We start from the raw sequence: 18,846 nt of genomic DNA on the forward strand, positions 1-18,846 counted from the left end.
TCTAGGTTCACCGTGATTTGGTTTGGTCCATCTGAATCATTACCCATGAAAACCTTCTCCGATACGGGTATCTCCCCAACATCCTCTTCAGTAAACACTGAAGCAAACAAATCATTTCATCTTTCCGTGATAGCCTTATCTTCTCTAATTGCCCCTTTAACCCCTCGTTCATCTAATGGTCTAACTGACTCCCTCACAGGCTTTCTGTTTTGGATATATTTAAAAAGGTTTTTACTGTGAGTTTTTGCCTCTATGGCCAACGTCTTTTCAAATTCTCAAGTAAGAAAAGGGAAGTGATTATTCCCTTGTACAGGTCCTTGGTGAGGCCTCACCTGGAGTACTGTGTTCAGTTCTGGAGACCGTATCTACAAAAAGACAAAGACAAGATGGAAGCGGTACAGAGAAGGGCGACCAGGAAGGTGGAGGATCTTCATAGGATGACGTACGAGGAGAGATTGAAGAATCTAAATATGTACACCCTGGAGGAGAGGAGGAGCAGAGGTGATATGATACAGACTTTCAGATACTTGAAAGGTTTTAATGATCCAAAAACAACGACAAACCTCTTCCGTAGGAAAATAATCAGCAGAACCAGGGGTCACGATTTGAGGCTCCAGGGAGGAAGATTCAGAACCAATGTCAGGAAGTATTTCTTCACGGAGAGGGTGGTGGATGCCTGGAATGCCCTTCCGGAGGAAGTGGTGAAGACCAGAACTGTGAAAGACTTCAAAGGGGCGTGGGATAAACACTGCGGATCCATAAAGTCAAGAGGCCACCAATGAAGAGTGGGTGACTCGCCAGAATGATGGCTATTGACACAATACCCTTACTAAATAAACATACACATGCTTACTGTGACTCCTACATCGCTCTAAGCTTCAACAGCAAGAGGTAATGGAAAAAAGGATTTGCACTCATAAAGAGGGGAGTAGCTGGCTTGTTACGGCGGTTACTACCCCAAACCAAATATGCCTGATACTTCACTTTCAATGCATATACAGCATAGCTCTCTGCTTCAATGACAGGGGAGAAGAATAACTGATACTTCACACATCCAGCAGAGCTCTCTGCTACAACGGCAAAGGAGAAGAAAAAGGGTTCGCACTCAAAACGCGGGGAGTAGCTGGCTTGTTACGGCAGTTACTACCCCAAACCAAATGTGCCTGATACTTCACTTTCCATGCATATCCAGCATGGTTCTCTCCTGCATCGGCATGGGAGAAAGACTGATACATCACGCATTTCCAGCATAGCTCTCTGCTTCAAGGGCAGGGGGAAAAAAAAACAAAAAAAAAAACCTGATGCTTCACGCATATCCTGCATAGCTTCAACGACTGGGGTGAAGAAAAAAAAGGATTCGCAATCACAAAGCGAGGAGTAGCTGGCTTGTTACGGCGGTTACTACCCCAACCAAATGTGCCTGATACTTCACTTTCAATGCATATCCAGCATGGCTCTCTGCTTCTACAGCAGGGGAGAAGAAAAAAAAAAAAAAAAAAAAAAAAAAAACCAACAAGAGCTGTACAACATAGTCTAGGTAAAACAAATAAGCATGGGTGTAGCTTGCTTATCGCGGCGGTTACTGCCCTACTACCCCTAACTAATCAAGCTAGATATTTCACTTGCATGCAGCTCCATCACTGCTCTCTACATTAATGGTGGGGGTGGAAGGGGAATAGAACAAGGAGCTAAGAGTAACAGATAAGAATGAGAGAAAAAATGTGTGAGGCTTGCTGGGCAGACTGGATGGGCCATTCGGTCTTCTTCTGCCGTCATTTCTATGTTTCTATGTTTCTATGTTATCAATGTCTTACATTTAACTTGCCAACGTTTATGCATTACATAAGAAATTGCCATGCTGGGTCAGACCAAGGGTCCATCAAGCCCAGCATCCTGTTTCCAACAGAGGACAAACCAGGCCACATGAACCTGGCAATTACCCAAATGCTAAGAAGATCCCATGCTACTGATGCAATTAATAGCAGTAGCTATTCCCTAAGTAAACTTGATTAAAAGCTGTTAATAGACTTCTCCTCCAAGAACTTATCCAAACCTTGTTTGAACCTAGCTACACTATCTGCACTAACCACATCCTCTGGCAACAAATTCCAGAGCTTTATTGTGCGTTGAGTAAAAAGAATTTTCTCCGATTAGTCTTAAATGTGCTACTTGCTAACTTCATGGAATGTCCCTTGGTCCTTCTATTATTCAAAAATTTAAATAACCGATTCACATCTACTCGTTCAAGACCTCTCATGATCTTAAAGACCTCTATCATATCTCTCCTCAGCCGTCTCTTCTCCAAGCTGAACAGCCCTAAAATCTTCAGCTTTACTCATAGGGGAGCTGTTCCATCCCCTTGATCATTTTGGTTGCCCTTCTCTGTACCTTCTCCATCGCAACTATATCATTTTTGAGATTATTCTATTTTCTTCTGTTGGATCCTTCTTCCAATTTTTGAATGAAGATCTTTTGGCTAAAATAGCTTCTTTCACCTCCCCTTTTAACCATGCCGGTGATCGTTTTGCCTTCTTTCCACCTTTCTTAATGTGTGGAATACATCTGGGCTGTGCTTCTAGGATGGTATTAACAATTACCACACCTCTTGCACACTTTTTACCTTTGCAGCTGCTCCATTCAGTTTTTTTCTAACTATTTTTCTCATTTTATCAAAGTTTCCCTTTTGAAAGTTTAGCACGAGAGCCATGGATTTGCTTTCTGTCCCCCTTTCAGTCATTAATTTAAATTTGATCTTATTATGATTACTATTGCCAAGTGGCCCCACCACTGTTGCCTTTCTCACCAAATCCTGTGCTCCACTGAGAATTAGATCTAAAATTGCTCCCTCTCTTGTCGGTTCCTTAACCAATTGCTTCATAAAGCTGTCATTTATTCCATCCAGGAACTTTATCTCGCTAGCATGTCCTGATGATACATTATCCAGTCAGTATTGGGGTAATTAAAATCTAGTAACAAAAAGAGTCAACAGTATCCACCATAACCAAATTCTATCAATATTGAGGTGGAACCAAATTAAATTTGGTAATAATAGCTATAGAAGGTGTCAGCAAGCCTGACGTTGTGTGACTTTAACCAAGACACCAACCGGTCTTCTCAATCATTCACCTTCTTTATTTTAATTTATTCAAAAATATTTTTGTTAGAATTTTTTCTTTCTTTTCCATAAAAACAGTCCTCCATCGGTAAAAGATAGACTCTTAGTAAATTTCGCTTTAACATATAATAGCCCAACATGGGGCATATGCCCCTGAGGAAGCTTAAGGGTGAAACACTGGCTGTGTTGGGCTATTATATGTTAAAGCGAAATTTACTAAGAGTCTATCTTTTACCGATGGAGGACTGTTTTTATGGAAAAGAAAGAAAAAATTCTAACAAAAATATTTTTGAATAAATTAAAATAAAGAAGGTGAATGATTGAGAAGACCGGTTGGTGTCTTGATTAAAGTCACACAACGTCAGGCTTGCTGACACCTTCTATAGCTATTATTACCAAATTTAATTTGGTTCCACCTCAATATTGAGGTAATTAAAATCTCCCATTATTACCGCACTACCAATTTGGTTAGCTTCCCTAATTTCTCTTAGCATTTCACTGTCTATCTCACCATCTTGACCAGGTGGACGGTAGTATACTCCTATCACTATAGTCTTCCCCAGCTCACAAGGGATTTCTACCCATAAAGATTCGAATGAGCATTTAGTCTCATGTAGGATGTTTATCCTGTTGGACTCTATGCCATACCGGACATAAAGCGCCACACCTCCTCCCAAGTGCTCCTCTCTGTCATTGCGCTATAATTTGTACCCCGGTATAGAACTGTCCCATTGGTTATCCTCCTTCCACTATTTCTCTGAGATTTCAATTGTCTATGTCATCATTCACTGCTATACATTCTAATTCTCCCATCTTACTTCTTAGACTTCTGGCATTAACATACAAACATTTCAAAGTTTGTTTTTTGTTTGTATTTTCATTTTTCTTTTTAATTGATAGGGATAAGTTAGAATTTTTTAGCTCAGGTGAGTTTTTAGTTTCAGGCACTTGGCCTACTTTTCTTATTATTGGAACCTCACTGTAGGGATGCCCTAATTCTGATGCATCATTAGTATTCCTTGAAGATACCTCCTTCTGAACCATGTGCTGCTGAGCGATTGTCGGCTTTCCCCTTTTCCCCTTCCCCAAAAGGTTCCCCAGTTCCTTACAAAACTGAATCCCTCTTCCGTGCACCATCGTCTCATCCCTGCATTGAGACTCCGGAACTCTGCCTGCCTCTGGGGACCTGTGTGTGGAACAGGGAGCATTTCAGAGAATGCTACACTGGAGGTTCTAGATTTAAGCTCTCTACCTAAGAGCCTAAATTTGGCTTCCAGAACCTCCCTCCCACATTTTCCTATGTCGTTGGTGCCCACATGTACAGCTGGCTCCTCCCCAGCACTGTCTAAAATCCTATCTAGGTGACGCGTGAGATCCGCCACTTTCGCATCAGGTAGGCATGTTACCAGGTGATCCTCACGCCCACCAGCCATCCAGCTGTCTACATTCCTAATAATCGAATCACCAACTATTACGACTGACCTAACCTTTCCCTCCTGGGCAGTAGGCCTTGGAAACACATCCTTGGTGCGAAAGGACAATGCACCACCTGGAGAGCAGATCCTTGCTACAGGATCCTTTCCTGCTGCACCAGGTTGATGCTCTCCGATCATGAGACCTTCTTCCAAGGCAGCACCAGGGCTGCCAGTCTGAAGTTGGGACTTGGCTACTACGTCCCTGAAGGTCTCATCTATATACCTCTCTGTCTGCCTCAGCTCCTCCAGGTCTGCCACTCTAGCCTCCAGAGATTGGACTCGTTCTCTGAGAGCCAGGAGCTCTTTACATCGCATGCACATGTACAATTTCTCACCGGTGGGTAAAAAATCATACATGTGACACTCGATGCAAAAGACTGGGAAGCCCCCCTCTTGCTGCTGGACTGCTGCCTTCCGTCTGCTGCCTTCATCTCAGATTTGTTCAGTTCCTAGTTAAGTTTTAGGTTGCTATGGGAGTAGGAATGTATCTAATTAATGTCCTTTAAATGTATTAGTGAATTCACTATATGTATGGTAGTGGCCTACAGGGGAATGATCAAACTCTCGGTAAGTTTTTTTTGTTTTTTTTTTTGTGAAAGTGGCACCTGCCTATAGGATGAGCTAGGGGTGGGTGGGCAAGGGGTGGGAGGGTTGGGAAATACAAACAGTCTAACTTCAGTTAGCCAGCCAGAGTGACTCACTGCTCTCTTGATTAACAATGTTGGTACCTAATCAAACCAAATCACACTACCTTAACACCTTTTCAAGGTGAGTGCTGAACTTTTCAACCTTTTTACTTAAGTATACACTGCTCCTAGCTTATTTCTAGCTTCTGGCTACTTTTTTTTTTTTAATATACAAACACTCTAACTTCTGCTTATTAGCTGCCTTACAGACTATTTAAAATAAACACACTAACTACTGCTTATTAGCTGCCTTACTGACTAACTATTTAAAAATACAGTCTAACTTCAGTTTATTCCCTGCCTTACTGACTATTAAAAGCACAAACACACACAAACACACTAAATAATATTCCCAAATAGTTAACTTCGTCCCAATACTTTTAAAAAAGAAAATTTCCCAAGCAAAAACTTACTGATTCCTTTCAGCCACCAGCAAGGTGATCCTCTCCTCTCAGTGCTCCCACTGAGAGTCTGGAGCTCAAACTTCCTCTTGGGTCCTGTATGTGAAATTGGGTGCATTTCTGAGAATGCTACACTGGAGGTTCTGGATTCCAGTCTCCTATCTAAAATCCTAAATTTCCTTCTTGTATTTTTCTATGTCATCGGTATCCACATTTACCATGACAGTGGGCTCCTCCCCAGAACTCTCTAAAATTTTATCTAGGTGATGTAAGGTCCTCTACCTTTACACCATGCTGACAAGTTACCAAGTAATCCTCATACCCACAAGCCAACCAACTATCTACATTTCTAATGATTGAACCACAAACAATAATATTTTTATCCCTTCCCACTTAGGCATATTCTCCTGGAGTTAGATCCTTGATGAGAGAGGATGCCATATCACCTGGAGGACAGGTCCTAGCTACAGGATCACTTCCAACCTTTCCAAGGCAATGTTCTTTCTGAAGACCTTGCTTCTCCGAAGCAACACAATGCCTTCTTCGGAGGAGTAAGGTGTTCAGGGATGCTCTACTATGCCCCTGAAAGTCTCCTTTACATTCCTCTGTGTCTGCTTCAGCTACTCCAGGTCTGCCACTCTAGCCTCCATAGATTGGACTTGTTCTCTGTCTTTTCACTGGGGCAAACATGTGACATCTTCCCAGTAGGCAGATCATACATATGGCGTGTAAAAGTATGGTTAATAGGGATGGACATTTGGGAAAAACAAAATAGGAAATGAGATGAAATTTTCTATTTCATTTCATTTTGTTATCAAAGCAAAACAATTAAAAATCCAATGAAATTTAGATGGTTTTCATGTTTGTTTTGAAAACATCAGGCCTAGGCCCAGAGCCGAAGCTGGGGCCCAAGCTAGGGGAATATGACAAGGCCCAAAGCAAGGGCCTCTGTTTACTCCCAAGCATGACACCGGGGCCTTGACTAGGCATAGGTCGCAGCTCAACACAGAAACTGCAGCCTAGGCCCAAGTACAATGCTGGGGTCTCAGCTGAGGCCTGGGTCCAATGCCAGGGCCTCGGCCAAGACCCTAAAAATTGAATCAGGGATTCATTATCGTAATCCAGGGCCAGCCCAAATGCTGAAACCCAGTATGGAGACCAGGTCCTGATGCTGGAGACTTGGCCTGGACCTAGGCCTGACGCTGGGACAGAATTGGAAGGCTGGGTCCTAACTCCAGGGCCTCAGCCTGCATCCAGGCCTGATTTGGAGGTCACAGCCCAGGCCTCAGAGGTCTTTTTTCTTCTTTGACAAAATGACACTGTCCGCTTGGGATGCAACTGGATCTAATCCTAGTCTGAGGCCCCGGGGTCGGAGCATGGCCTCTGGGCTAAGCCCCAGTCTCAGGTCTGCATCCGGGCTGATGCCCTGGCATTGGGACCCGGTCTCCGGACTGGGCCACAGCGTTGGGCCGAGGCCCAGGCATCAGGATCCAGCTTGCGGGTTGGGTCCTAGCATCTGGCCTGGATCCAGGCTGAGGCCCTGGCATTGGGAACTGGTCTAAGATCAGGCCATGGCGTTGGGCCTCAGCCTGTCCCCTGCCTAGGCTGAGGACTAGGCGTCATGACCCAGCCTCGAAGCCTGGGACTTTCTTAGAGCCTAGGCCAAAGTCCTGACAACTTACCAGGGCCTAGGCCTACACAAGGCCAAGGCTTCAGTCTGAGCCTAGGCGTCAGGATGAGGCCTTGAATCTTGGTCCTGATGCCTAGGCCCAGGCTGAAGCCTTGGCCTTGCGTAGCCCTAGGCTGCTGTAGGGCACCGTGAACTCATCCTAGGCCCTCTGTAATGCCCTGGCTTCAGCCTGGGTCTAGGCCTCAGCATCGGATCCCTCCTGGACCGAGTAAGTAGGGGCCAGGGAGAATCTGACCCTGGAATTTTCTTTGGTGGGACGGATCGGTGGGGGGCCATGGGAGACCTCAGGAGTCCCCATTTCATTTTTTTTTTAATGCTCGCTTTTCTTTTAACTAAATAATGAAATAAACATTAGACAAAATGAAATTCATGGAAACCACACCCCAAATATGAAATGAAAAACAAAATTTTGTCTTCTTCATTACCCTAGTGGCTAAGTGTCAAGATTTCTTTCCATTTAATTGTGCTTATTAGTAATAAGTCTTCTGGACGTACAACATAGCTGTTTTTCTAGCTAGAGATGGGCTTCTCCCTCCCCATCCTGTGAAAGATGATTAGACCTGTAATTATATTTTCTTTTCTTTTTCTTTTTTTCCTTTTATCCTTGGACTATTGTCTTTCAATCACTTCAATTTTGTAGAGTGGTAAGATGCTGAAGATGATTTCTCTTGGGGGGGTTTTCAGGGGGAGGTGGGTGTTAACTACTTTGTTTTGTTTTCCTGTTTTTCTTTTTCTTCTACCGATGAGATCCTTTTTCTGTACAGGTTCATTTACTTTTTTTTTTTTAAGTATAAATAAACAAACATAAAGTAAGAAATAAGATTTGCAAAAATAAGATTTGCTGTTTTTGTTTCTAGGCTCCCTTTCTTGGCAGATCTGAAACAAAATTAAAGCGTGCTACTTGGCCAAACAAAAGAGAAGCTTGCTTCGCTTTGGTTGGATATGCAGTGGGACTGGGAAATGTCTGGAGATTTCCTTACCTAACTTACAAACATGGTGGAGGTAAGATGCTCTGATATACAGCTACTGACCAGCATGGCCTCATACATGGCTTTAACTCCTCCTGGCTGCTTTACTTTAACAGCCACGCTGGTGTTAGTAGCTGTTTGGATTATTGCGGGGTCTTGTCATTAAACATAGGAGGGAGGGAGTGCTGGGTGTGAATTAAATAGGGATGCTGGGTATTCATTTCTAGTCCTCGAGAGCCACAAATATGTTGAGTTTTTAGTCTTTCCCTAATGAATATGCAGGAGATAGATTTGCAAGCACACTGTCTGTCTTGCATGCAAATCTATCTCCTGCATACATCTGACCCATTTAAAGCCCTCACATCATTCACAAAATTGTTTATGGAGAAGCAGCTAAATGGCTTAATGCCACAATTAGACTACATACATCACAAAGAAATCTGCGATCGAGTAACAAGGGCCTGCTTACCATTCCCTCGCTGCAAACAGCACACATAACGCAAGTGAGAAATAGAGCAATTTCAATAGCTGGACCTAAAATCTGGAATGAATTACCAGAACAGCTGGTAACTCATTCCAGAATTTAAAAAAGATCTCAAAACATGGCTCTTTCATAAGGCATACAGTGAACATGAACAAATCCAGTAAGACCAGAACAGTTGAGCTGATATAAATTTTATTTCCTGTACGTACCCGGATCAGTCCAGACAGTGGGTTGAGCCTCCTTTCCAGCAGGTGGAGACAGACTAAAACTTGAAGGATGCCCTATATCAGGACAGAGCCTATCCTCTACCCCTTCAGTATTCGTCTGTCTCCAGCAGGTGCAGCATCTCCCCTTCGGTTCTCTGCTGTAGGCTAGTCAGCCTCTTCTTCTTTCTTTTTCGGCTCAAGCAAGTAGTTCTTTTGATTCCCGCTTGTTTTAGAAACAAAGGAAAAAAATCTATGAAGGAAATTTTGCCTTCTTTTAGTGCTTTTACTGTTTTTGTGTGGGAGACGTCCGTCTCCCAGCTCTTGCCCGGCTCAGGGGGGCTTTGCCCCTTTTGCAGGAGGGGGTTCCCTGCATAGTCCTGAGTCCGTGGACGCTTCCAGGTGTGGAGACCGACGCTCTCCGGGCCTCGTTCCCCCTCTGCCTGCCGAGAGGGTTTTTAACCCGCTGCTGCGCTCAGTAACAAAAAAAAAAAAGGAGTTTAAAAGTTTCAAACTTTCAATAAGTTGCAGGTACTCACCTACCTCTAACTTATTTGCAGCAGTTGACCAGCTTTTTTATTTTTTTCTGGTCAGAGTAGGGCTAGAACCGGCAGTCAGAGAAGCAGAAGGCAGCAGGTTTCCCGCCTGCTCTCTCCTGCTGTGCAGGCTGTCAATCAAGCTTTTTTTTTCAGCTTTTTTTTCTTCAGCCGCGGCTTAGCTATGTCCCGGCTGGCAGCCTGTCTTTCTTGTGGGCTGCCCTCTTCGCGTTTTTCACGGCAGGGCCTCTGCACTGCTTGCCTGCCTGGGTGGGGAAGGTCCCTCCTCGGCAGGACAAACAAATTTAGCCCGGGGCTCCACTCCTCCCGGCATGGCTAGGCCTTTCCCGGGTCGGCAGAGCCCGGGAACGGCCGCCATCTTGGATTTTTCATCAGGGCCGATTTCAGTGCTTCCTGGGCTGGGGGGCCAGATTTTTTTTATTTAACCCCCGATTTGGCCCCCACGGGTGCCCAGGAGGGGGGTCCTGACCTTCCCTCGCCCCCCCCCCCCGCCAAATCCAGTGTCCCTTTTTCAGCGGATTTTGTCCTCCTCATGCACAAATCTTATCTAGCTAGCCTGCATGAGCTGGACGAAAGCCCCCCCCCCTTGCCCCCTCCCGCCAAAAGTCCTTCATTCAGCACCGTTGACCACTGGACCGGCCGCGGAGCCCCAGGGACCAGTTCGGGTGCGGGCGGGTGGTCCCGGGGGTGCTCCCCCCCGGTGTCTCCCGTGTCCTCGGACCCCGCTGCTTCCTCGGATTCGGCGGATGCTCCCCCCCTAGAGGGGGATGACCCTAGAGCCCTCCGTCTTTTTCGTAAGGAGGAATTAGAGCCCCTCCTCCCTTTTGTTTTGCAAGAGCTGGGTCTGGAGAGTCCCTCCATGGATAATCTCATAACCTCGTTCCCTAAGGATATGAACCCGGTTCTGGGAGGGCTCCAGGCTTCGGCCTCGGCCTTTCCCTTCCACCCCATGCTTAAGCTCCTTATCCTGCGGGAATGGGAGGCTCCTGAGGGTGCGCTTCGGGTGGGGCATGCGATGGATAAGCTGTTTCCCCTCCCGGAGGAGGGCTTGGAGCTGTTGCGATATCCATCAGTGGATTCTTATGTTTCTGCAGTGGCCAAGCACACCACGATTCCGGTGGAAGGTTCCACGGCCTTGAAGGATTCACAAGATCGTAAGCTGGAGGCTCACCTGAAGCGCATCTTCGACGTTCTGGCCCTCGGGGTCCGGGCGTCTTGCTGTAGCAGTCTCATGATGCGAGCGGGCCTCCAGTGGGTCCAACAGTTACTCTGCACCCGGGAGCTTCTGCCAGGTGAGGCAGAACAAGCCGAACGTCTGGAGGCAGTAACTGCTTACGTATCGGACGCCCTCTACGATCTGGTCCTTGTCCAGGCGAAGGCGATGGTTTCGGCAGTGGTGGCCCGGAGGCTCCTTTGGCTACGCCACTGGTCAGCTGATCAGTCCTCGAAGACCCGGCTGGGCACGCTGCCCTTCAAAGGTAAGATGCTCTTTGGCGTCGCTTTGCTTCTTGGGGGCGGGGCGGTTCTGCGAGGGGGTCTTCTTGTGCGCAGTCCTGGCCGCAGTCCTTTCGTGGCAGGCGGCCCTTTCGCGAGGGCCAGCCCGTGCATGCCACCGCTAAACCTGCCACGCAATGAAGTTCAGCCGACCCATTCCTCGGTTCCTTACCTCGGCGGACGCCTCTCCCTATTCTTCGAGGAATGGGTCAAGATCACGTCGGATCAGTGGGTCTTCGACATTATCAGAGACGGGTACGCTTTCGACCTCGTCAGGGAACTTCCAGATCTTTTTCTTTTATCACCTTGCGGTCGGGCCAAGAGGGACGCGGTGGTCCAGACTCTCTCCAAGCTTCTGGATCTGGGAGCGGTGGTCCCAGTCCCGGAAAGAGAAATTGGCGCCGGCCAGTATTCCATTTACTTCACCGTGCCCAAAAAGGACGGGTCCTTCCGCCCAATATTGGACCTCAAGAGGGTCAATCGGGCTCTCAAGATCCCCCATGGAAACCCTGCGGGCGGTCATTGTGGCAGTCCGCCCCAGAGAGTTCCTTGCTTCCCTCGATCTCGCAGAAGCTTATTTTCATATTCCCATTCACCGCGACTATCAGAAGTATCTCCGATTCCACATTCTCAACCAGGACCTCCAGTTTCGAGCTCTCCCCTTCAGCCTCGCGACCGCTCCTCGCACCTTCACGAAGGTCATGGTAGTAGTGGCAGCGGCCTTGCGCCAGGAGGGGATTCTCGTCCATCCCTATCTGGACGATTGGCTCATCAGGGCCAAGTCGGAGACCTCTTGCCGGCGGGTGGTGGATTGCGTCTTGGAGCTCCTTGCCTCTCTCGGGTGGATAGTGAACTTTTCCAAGAGCAAGCTTCAGCCCTCCCAGGAGTTGGAATTTCTGGGAGCCCACTTCGACACCCGAGTAAGCAAGGTTTTCTTACCTCGGGCGCGAGCCCTCAAGCTGATCGATCAGGTCCAGACTTTGATTGTCCTACCTTCCCCGACAGCCTGGGATTATCTCCAAGTCCTGGGATCCATGGCTCCTACCATCGACCTGGTCCCCTGGACTTTTGCTCATATGCGTCCGTTACAGAAAGCTTTGCTGTCCCGTTGGCAGCCAGTGTCGGAGCAGTTCCACGTAGTCCTTCCGTTCTTGGATTCTACTGCCGATGAATTACAGTGGTGGCTGTCTCTTCCTCATCTTCTGCAAGGGATGCCTCTTCAAGCTCCACAGTGGACGATAGTGACCACGGAAGCCAGCCTGTTGGGCTGGGGTGCGGTCTGCCTTTCTCAGTCCACCCAGGGAACATGGTCGCAGACTCAGTCGCGCTGGCACATCAATCGACTGGAAACTTTGGCGGTCCGCCTGGCTCTTCAGGAGTTCCTTCCCCTGATCCGTGGCAAGGCGGTACGAGTCCTGTCCGACAACTCCACCACAGTCACCTACATCAATCGCCAAGGGGGCACTCGCAGTCCCCTGGTAGCCTTAGAAGCCAGCCATCTCCTCGCTTGGGCGGAGCGTCACCTACAGTGCCTTGCGGCCTCTCACATCGCCGGAAAAGACAATGTTCAAGCCGACTTCCTCAGCCGGCAGTCGCTCGATCCGGGAGAGTGGGAGCTCTTGGACGTGGCCATGGCTCTGATAGCGGACAGGTGGGGTCCTCCTCACCTCGACCTCATGGCGACTCTGCGCAATGCCAAGGCCAATCGGTTCTTCAGCCGCTGGAGGGAGCACGGCGCAGAGAGCGTGGATGCTCTGGTTCTACCTTGGCCAGCGGACATCCTTCTGTACGTGTTTCCCCCGTGGCCACTGGTGGGGAAAGTCCTCAGGAGAATCGAGCTCCACCGGGGACCGGTCCTGAGTGGCCGCGAAGGCCGTGGTTCGCGGATCTCATCAATCTAGAGGTGGACGGGCCCCTGCCGGAGGAGACGAGGAAGATGACCAGGCCGATCACTTCTGTCTTGCGGCCTGGCTTTTGAACGGCGTCGCCTGAGGCGCAAAGGTTATAGGGAGGAGGTCATCTCCACCCTGCTGCGAGCCCGGAAGCAGTCGACTTCTCTGGCCTATGTGCGCATCTGGAAAGTTTTTGAGTCCGAGTGTACGGAGGCGGTTGTCCCTGTGCGCTTCACTTCAATTTCTTTGATGCTTTCTTTTCTTCAGAAGGGTCTCTCTAAGGGCCTCTCCTTCAGTTCTCTACACGTTCAAGTCTCTGCGCTTGGCTCTCTCCTGGGTCGGGTGGACGGTCATGCCTTAGCGGCTCACCCAGACGTGATTCGTTTCCTGAGGGGCATTATTTATTTATTTATTTATTTATTTAACTTTTTTATATACCAACATTCAAGACGGTGGTCCCATCATGCTGGTTCACAAGAAACAGGGGTGTAATTATAATAAACTTTACGATTTAAACAATGGTGCAGAAAAGCAGTTACATATAACAAGGAAAACAATAACTTGGAATGAGAAGGGAAATGAAGATAAGATAGTTATATATAAGTATAGATAACATTGTAAGAGGTGGCTATTAACGCTAATGCTAGCAGAGCGTGTTGAATGAAGGGAGTTAGATGGAATTGGAGTTAGGAAAGGCCTGCGTGAACAGCCACGTCTTGAGTCTTTTCTTGAATGTTGAGATGTTGGGTTCCATTCTAAGATCCGGGGGAATGGAGTTCCATAATGTTGGACCGGCTGTGGAGAATGCCCGATCTCTGAGCGTGATGTGTCTGGTAGTCTTGGCTGGAGGTACTTGAAGTGATCCTTTGTAAGCATCTCTTGTCGGTCTTGTGGAATGGTGTAATCGGAGGGGGATATGTAGATCGATTGGGGCTAATTGATGGATGTTTTTGAAAATGGTGAGAATGGCCTTGTAGATTATTCTGAAGTGGATGGGCAGCCAATGGAGGTCCATCAAGATAGGTGTTATGTGTTCTCTTCTCCTGGTGTTGGTGAGTATACGGGCGGAGGCGTTTTGGACCATTTGTAATGGTTTGGTGTGTGATGAAGGGAGACCAAGCATGATGGTGTTACAATAGTCCAGCTTTGCGAAAATGATTGATTGTAGGATCGTTCTGAAGTCATGTGTGTGGAAGAGGGGTCTTATTCTTTTCAGCACTTGGAGCTTATAAAAGCAGTCTCTGGTGGTTTTGTTGATGTTAGCTTTCAGGTTTAGGTGATTGTCAATTTGAACTCCTAGATCTCTCACTTGTGTGGTGTTTGGTATGGTAGGATGGGTGTATGAGATGGAGCTGTTTTCTGGTATGATGAGTAGAAGTTCTGTTTTTGATGAATTTAGTATCAGGTTGAGACTTGTAAGAAGTTGTTTGATATTTTGGAGGCAGGATTCCCAGTGCAACAGTGTTTTTGCGAGCGACTCTTCGATGGGGATCAGGACCTGAATATCGTCAGCGTAGAGAAAATGTTTGAGATTGAGGTCAGTGAGAAGTTTACATAAAGGTAACAGATAAATGTTAAACAAGGTAGGAGACAGGGATGAGCCCTGAGGGACTCCTACTGATGCGTGGTGTATAGAGGATTCTTTATTATGAATCTTAACCTTATAACCTCTGTTGCTGAGGAAGGTTCTGAACCATGATAGGGCAGTGCCTGAGATACCTATGGCTGATAATTGGTTGACGAGAAGGGAGTGATTGACCGTATCAAATGCAGACGAGAGGTCGAGTAGTATCAGAAGGAAGGCTTGTCCTTTGTCTAATCCTAGGATGATGTGGTCAGTCATAGAGATGAGGAGGGCTTCCGTGCTTAAGGTTTTACGGAATCCGTATTCTGATGGAAATAGAAGGTTGTTGTCTTCAATGTGGTTTGAGAGTCGTGAGTTTACCAATTTTTCCATTATCTTGGCTATGAATGGGAGGTTAGCTATCGGTCTAAAATTGTTAGGATCGTTTGGGTCGAGATTTGGTTTTTTGAGAAGGGGTTTGAGTGAGGCAAGTTTGAGGTTGTCCGGGTAGAATCCTTGTGTGAGGGAGCAATTTATGATGTCTGCCAGGGTTTTGGAGATGGATTCTGGAATCGCTAGTAGTAGTTTGGCTGGGATGTGATCCGAGGGATGAGAAGATGGTTTCATTTTCCTTAGAATTCCTTGGATCTCGGCGGATGAAGTTGTGTCAAGTTCTTCTAACCGCGTGTAGTTGATTGAGGGTTGAGGAGTGGTTAGTGGAACAGTGGGGTTCGTGGGGAGCTGCGATAGGAGAGTATTGATTTTGTTGTTGAAGAATAGAGCTAATTCTTCTGCTTTTGATTGAGCTTGGTCATGTGTAATCTCTGGTTGGTTTACTTGTGTGAGGTTGGCTACATAGCTGAAGAGGGCTTTGGCATCGAAAACAAGGTCGTGTATCTTCGAGGCGTAGTAGTCCCTCTTGGATCTTAGGGTGCTTGATTTGTATTGATGCAGAGATGATTTGTAGATTGAAAGGGTGTTGGTTCCTGGGTTTTTGCGCCATTTAGCCTCATTTTGTCTTAGTTGGAGTTTGAGCTTTCTTAATTCTGCTGAGAACCATAGCTGTCTTTTGGAGGAATTCTGGTGTGGTTTTTTTGTGATAAGAGGGCATAGCTTGTTGGCTATAGTTTCGGTGATTGTGTTCCAAGATTGAAGTGCTGCGTTCGGATCAGTAAGGTCCAGTTGGTGGAGTAGTGGAGATAGGTGATTATTAAGGTCTTCTGGGGAGCAAGTTTTCCTATATTTGAAGGAGGGCAAAGGAATGCAAGCCGGGTTGGTATCTTTTATAGAGAATGAAGTAGTTATGAGGTAGTGATCTGACCATGGGACCTTTGTGCAATTAGGTATAGATACGGGCTTGATTGCAGTGTTAACGAAGATCAGGTCTAACGTGTGGCCGGCTTTGTGGGTAGGTTTATTAACTAATTGAGTGAAGCCTAGCGCTGTGAGAGCTGTGAGTAGAGTTTCACAGTTGGGTGAGGGGGTAGGGTTATCAACGTGCATGTTGAAATCCCCTAGAATGATGGCTGGTGAGTCAAAGTTGATGAGGGCAGAGGTTAATTCAACCAGTGGTGAGGCATCTGATTCCAAGAGTCCTGGGGGGGCATATACGAGAAGGATTTGTAGCTTGTCTGAGGTGAAGAAGCCGAATTCAAGTTTTGAGTTGGAATTGGATTGCTGTAGCGAGAATCTGAGGTCCTTTTTAGTTGCTAAGAGAATGCCTCCTCCCTTTTTTTTATGACGAGGTAGCGAGAAGAAGTCGTACACCTCTGTAGGTAGTTGATTAATTATTGCTGTGTCTGATAGTTTTAACCATGTTTCGGTAATTGCACATATCTCCGGTTTCACATCGATGAGGTAGTCATTCAATATTACAGACTTTTTCGTGAGGGATTGAGCATTGAAGAGGCTTAAAGAGAAAAGGGTGAGGCCTAGAAGTTGTGTGGAAGGAGTGATTAAAATTGAAGAGAGGGATTTAAGGTTGTGTTGTTGGGCATGTCGGAAAGAAATTCTTTTAGGTTGAGTATTATGTTGGAGAATTGGAATTGTGAAAAATGGGGCCATTTGTGGGGTCTATGTTGTATGAATGTTTGTGGCTTGTTGGAGAGGCTGGATGAATGCTGGACGCTTGCTGGAGAGGCTGGATGAATGCACCTCCGCCCCTCCCCCCCCCTCTCGGGCCATGTGTCCGTCGTGGAGTCTCAACCTAGTCCTTCGTGCTCTCTGTGCGGCTCCCTTCGAGCCTCTTCGCCATGCTACACTCAAGGATCTTACTCTAAAGACTGTCTTTCTGGTCTCTATTTCCTCTGCTCGCCGTATTTCCGAGCTTCAGGCGTTGTCCTGTCGGGAGCCCTTCTTGCGTTTTTCGGATTCCGGGGTATCTCTCAGGACGTTTCCTTCCTTCTTACCTAAGGTTGTCTCCGCTTTTCACGTCAACCAGTCGGTAGAACTCCCTGCGTTCTCGCCGGAGGAGGTCGCGGGTACGGCTGGTGACGACCTCCGTCGGCTGGATGTCAAACAAATCTTGCTTCGTTATCTCCAGGTCACTAATGACTTCCGTGTATCGGACCATCTCTTCGCCTTTGGAGTGGTCCCAACCGGGTAAGCAGGCTTCTAAGACCACGATTGCGCGATGGTTGAAAGAAGCCATTTCCTTGGCATACCTTTCTCAAAGTTATCCACTTCCTGAGGGTCTGAAAGCCCATTCCTTGCGTTCTCAGGCTATTTCGTGGGCGGAGAGTCAGTTTGTCTTCCCGCAGGAGATTTGCAGGGCTGCCACTTGGACGTCTCTGCACACTTTTGCTCGGCACTACCGTCTGGATGTACACGCTCCGGTGTTCGGTTCTTTGGGCAGCAAGTGCTTCGAGCGGGACTGTCTCGGTCCCACCCAGTTTAGGGAAGCTTTCGTACATCCCACTGTCTGGACTGATCCGGGTACGTACAGGAAAGGAAAATTAGTTCTTACCTGTTAATTTTCGTTCCTGTAGTACCACGGATCAGTCCAGACACCCTTCCCTGTCTGTCTTCTGTCCTCCCGAAGCTTGTTTTCTTGCAGGTCTGCAGATTTTCATATATTTCTTTGTGCAAGATTACTGAGCAATTACACCGGAAGCCTTGGTCGTTTTCTTATACCAAGTTGATGCAAGAGCGTATAGGTATACCATGTTTTTCTACATTATTCTATATTTGCTCCGTTGAGCTTTACAGTTACTTGCTTGATCCTATTCTTGGGTTTGTTGTTTTATGCTTTGACATACGTTATACTGAAGGGGTAGAGGATAGGCTCTGTCCTGATATAGGGCATCCTTCAAGTTTTAGTCTGTCTCCACCTGCTGGAAAGGAGGCTCAACCCACTGTCTGGACTGATCCGAGGTACTACAGGAACGGAAATTAACAGATAAGAACTAATTTTCCTTTTATTTTCTTTTACTTCTTTTAGTTTTTAATTGTTTTATTATTGTATTTTGATTATTTTTATGATTTTATTTTCATTTATAATTCAAATTTCTAATGTGTCTGAATTTTATGTAGTACTGTTTATTGATAATTTGTATTTATTTATTCTTTTATTATTATTCTTTTTTAATTTTAAGTATTTTGTAAACAGTTGTGATGGAATATTTTCTTAATGATGGTATATAAAACCTGATAAATAAATAAATAAGTGAATGCCACTGAAATAGGGGATCTTGTATGCTCATTTATCCAGAATAGCAGAGCACAGAGTAGGAAGACAAAAAAAAAATTGTCTTGGATTAGGAGTGGTATCTGTTACAATCCTTCTCGCGGACCCCATCCCACGAGCAGGTCTCCACTTACCACTAGGCCGCTCCCCACGCCCGGCCACCAGCACTGCCATCCTGCCTGATGCCATCTTCGTGGCCTAGCCACTGCTGGGTCCTGTCTCGATGTGGCAGGAGTGCTGCCGCCGCTCCCTCCTTCTGTGCTGCCCGAGCCGCTGCTGAAATCATCTTCGAGTGGCAAGGGAGGCCGTTCCTGATGCCTGCCTGCTCCTTCCGTCTGGGCGCCGCCGTCGGGGCTCCTCTTCGCAGCGGGAGGCTGCCTCTGGATCCGGCTCTCTTGCGGCCTGTACGCCACTGCCGGGGCCTGCTCCTGCTCACCACGCAGTAGGGACGCCGCTGTCCAGGATGCTGCTTCCTCTCTGGGCCTTCCTCTAGGCACCGGCGTGCGCCTCTTCAAAGATATTTAAAGGGCCAGCGGCAGGGAAAGCCCGCGTTCCCATCGGAAGTCCTCTTCAGCCCACTTCCTGTCTCAGCCCCATGTTCTTCTGTGCCGGTCCAGGTCCTCCGTGGTCTT

At 47.0% G+C, this 18,846-nt stretch overlaps 2 protein-coding genes across 5 annotated transcripts in view; one reads left to right on the forward strand and one right to left on the reverse strand.

Moving 5' to 3' along the window:
- AGTR2 (angiotensin II receptor type 2) overlaps positions 1–18,846 on the reverse strand; it is a 135,932-nt gene that overhangs the window by 57,264 nt on the left and 59,822 nt on the right. The gene's annotated exons all lie outside the window — the stretch shown is intronic.
- LOC115094058 (sodium- and chloride-dependent neutral and basic amino acid transporter B(0+)-like) overlaps positions 1–18,846 on the forward strand; it is a 271,756-nt gene that overhangs the window by 37,605 nt on the left and 215,305 nt on the right. For all 4 annotated transcript variants that reach the window (XM_029606716.1, XM_029606718.1, XM_029606719.1 and 1 more), the window contains exon 4: positions 8,225–8,369. In XM_029606716.1, the coding sequence (XP_029462576.1) occupies positions 8,225–8,369 (145 nt within the window). The remainder of the gene's footprint in view (positions 1–8,224; positions 8,370–18,846) is intronic.

This window comes from Rhinatrema bivittatum, chromosome 6 (assembly GCF_901001135.1).
Source record: "Rhinatrema bivittatum chromosome 6, aRhiBiv1.1, whole genome shotgun sequence".
Lineage (NCBI taxonomy): Eukaryota > Metazoa > Chordata > Amphibia > Gymnophiona > Rhinatrematidae > Rhinatrema > Rhinatrema bivittatum.